We start from the raw sequence: 2922 nt of genomic DNA on the forward strand, positions 1-2922 counted from the left end.
TGTAGTCCAGCCTTTACTTCCGTGACAAACGCGCGTCACTTTGTAACACGCGTTATAATGGTCGCCTAGCTGCTAGCGTGATACGCCCTCATACTGCGCTTCTGACTGGCTCGTAGTCCTTACCTAGGTAAAGTGCATGTGCGAAAGAGGAGCTGCAGCAACGTACAGTACAACAAAAATATGTTTTTGTTTTTTTAATTAAACCATGTAAACCTATTCATATAAAACCTATCAATATAATTATGAACCTCAAAATGAGCATAATATCAGCACTTTAATGGATAAAAGGTTTCATTTTCATACCTCCACAAAGGTTGCACATTAGATTTGGTTCAAAGTTAAAACAAATTTAGACAATGCAGACTGTTTACATCCTTGTAGGTGCAGTAGATTAGAAAGAAAATGGTCAAAAGCACTTGTAATGATAATAATTTAACTACTGATGTTGCAAAGTCTTCAATATTGCCTAAGGTGCATTGGTTAAATCTGTTGATGACAACAGGAAAAAGAAGAACCTGTGTCAGCATCCTTCTTCTTTCTTACCTGAAAGTGACCTCAGGAAGAGGACATCTGATCCCATTGTGATAGGGCTGTCTCAGCGAGATGGTCTGGCTGGCGTGATCAACAGATGACACCTCTCCCTGATACACTCCCAATGTCACCCCACAGTTTATAGACACGACACTACCCACCCAGTCTGTGGCCATTCTGTTCAATGTGATCCTATGGTACCAAAACAAACAAGAGAAATGATGATCAACCTAGAGTACAGCAACTCAATTACTTTCAGCCAGGACTGTAGCTACAATTGAGGACAGTAATATTAGGGATTTAGCAACCTGCAAGGAGTTACATTAGACACATTATTACATTGTGTCTATTGTTACATTATTTTTCAAACATACACATTGTATAGACTGTTACAAGTATTTCAGAGTTAATATATTACAATGGGGGGGGGGGGGTTTTTTGCCAAATTCATTTCATTTCATATATTTATTATACAGGAAAGTTAGAAAAATTAACATTACAATATAAAAATGGGCAGTTTAAAAACTGGTTTTCAGCAGGTTCCTGTTCTGTAGAAACATAAAACATGGGTTACAGCACGTCAAGACAGACATTAATACAAGACATCGATATAGAAAAATAAATTTCGACAACTGAAAACATTACAGTTACATAAGGACAAAGACATTTATACAAGACATCCGCTGGGCTAGATAAATACGGACAGTGCAAACAAGGCTTGGCTAATACATAAACGAAGGAATTAATGCGTGCAAGTGTAACTGTTAAGAAGGAGCTGTTTGTACGCCTTTTTGAAATATGTGATGGATGATAGTGTTCTGATGTGATACGGAATGTCATTCCAAATCTTGGTATGTGTATTAAAAAAAGATTTCTGACCAAAGTTGTTTTTGTATGGGGGAACTGGGATAAGTGCCTGTGAGACCGACCAAGTGAGGCGACCTGGTCTCACGTGTGTCGGAAAAAGTGCAACAAGTGCTGGTAAGGCGGTATTTTGAATCTGAAAATAAAATGCAATTGCGTGGCTGTTTATAAAGTTTTCATAAGTCTGAGCCTTGGAGCATGTGTATCAACAAATGTTTAAAAAACCCATTAAGGGTATACTTTAAATGAAGACATTATGCAAATGGGCTGACCCATGTGTGTCTATTCTATTCTGTTATACATCACTGGCCTCATTCAGTTTTATTAAATAAAACTTGACTGCTGAATGGACAAAACTTGTGGCTCAGCTCATGCATTCTGACCGATGCCCCATGACGATGGCAACCAACCTCAAAAACTGAACCCTCCTTTACACTATCCAGTAAAAAAAATAACAAGGCAACTTATTCTCCGAGTGTTCTTTAACGTCTCAATGGGAACGGCAGTAGACTTCGGTATATTCGGTCCACTAACTTTATGCAGCACGTGCTTTTAATTAAAATAGCTCCACGCTGCTCCCCTGCAACGTAACTCGTAGCTAATTTAACTTGCTTCCATCCGTAAAGAGACTACGCCGATTCAATTAGGAATTCCATTTTAAACTGGGATAACGAACTGACATCTTAAGTGACTTGGGATGCTGCGTATTAAAAATATAGCTCTTTATTTGTGTCAAACTTACGTTAACTACCGACGTTTGTGCAAAAACGAGCTGTAACGTGACCGCTATTTAAAAGAACCTCCGAGGTAGAGTTAACGTTTAAAAAGCTGGGGAGGTAACCTGAAATAGCATCCATATGAGGGCAGTGTTCAGAGAAATACATGGAAAAATCACAACATTACCAGTAAGTTTAGCTAGCTAGCTGGACGGCTAACATTAGCTTCGCTTCTGTCCGCACTGTTTGCTTTTTATCAAAGCGGACTGCCGTAAACTTGTGGCGAGTGCTTACTTTTTTAAATATGCTACTTAACCGGAGTGTATTCAGTCGATAACGGATATGTAAATACATGTACCTTGTCGATAAATCGGTAGCGAGGTGCCAAGTAAAGCCAAAGGTCCAGTTGTTGGCTGTGCCGTTTTCCGGGTTGATGCGTAACGTAACTTCCTTTATCTTCCACGTGGTTTTGTTGTGATTTTGTTTTCTCTCTCTAAAATTTGGCATATTCTGACATGACTTTAACACATAGGTTGATTGGCTTATTTATATGATTGTGTGTGGGTGAATTAGTTTTCATTCATATCAAGCAAACAATAGGAACAAGATCATCATTAAAACGTGTTTTATTTGTGATGATGCTTCATCACATATGGGGGGGAATCACCAGACGCCTCCCGATACATATCATCACAATACTTCTGCCACGATACAATATTGTTGCGATTTTGAACGTTTTGCAATATTCTGCGATAAATTGTAATTTATTACCTTTTTTTCCACCTTCAAATTTTTCCCAATTTCAAATGAT

At 38.4% G+C, this 2922-nt stretch overlaps 1 protein-coding gene across 2 annotated transcripts in view; it reads right to left on the reverse strand.

The window, feature by feature from the left end:
* The window catches only part of LOC116694209 (enhancer of mRNA-decapping protein 3), a 23001-nt gene extending 20458 nt beyond the window's left edge, over positions 1-2543 (reverse strand). The window contains exons 1-2 of one of the 2 annotated variants that reach the window (XM_032523920.1): positions 2470-2543; positions 544-723 (exon numbers count right to left, since the gene is read on the reverse strand). In XM_032523920.1, the coding sequence (XP_032379811.1) occupies positions 544-707 (164 nt within the window). In that variant the 5' untranslated portion in view covers positions 708-723; positions 2470-2543. Of the gene's footprint in view, positions 1-543; positions 724-2293; positions 2433-2469 lie in introns of those variants that run through there. The other variant, XM_032523838.1, reaches the window with a different exon arrangement.
* Positions 2544-2922: the final 379 nt, after the last annotated feature.

This window comes from Etheostoma spectabile, chromosome 1, assembly GCF_008692095.1.
Source record: "Etheostoma spectabile isolate EspeVRDwgs_2016 chromosome 1, UIUC_Espe_1.0, whole genome shotgun sequence".
NCBI lineage: Eukaryota > Metazoa > Chordata > Actinopteri > Perciformes > Percidae > Etheostoma > Etheostoma spectabile.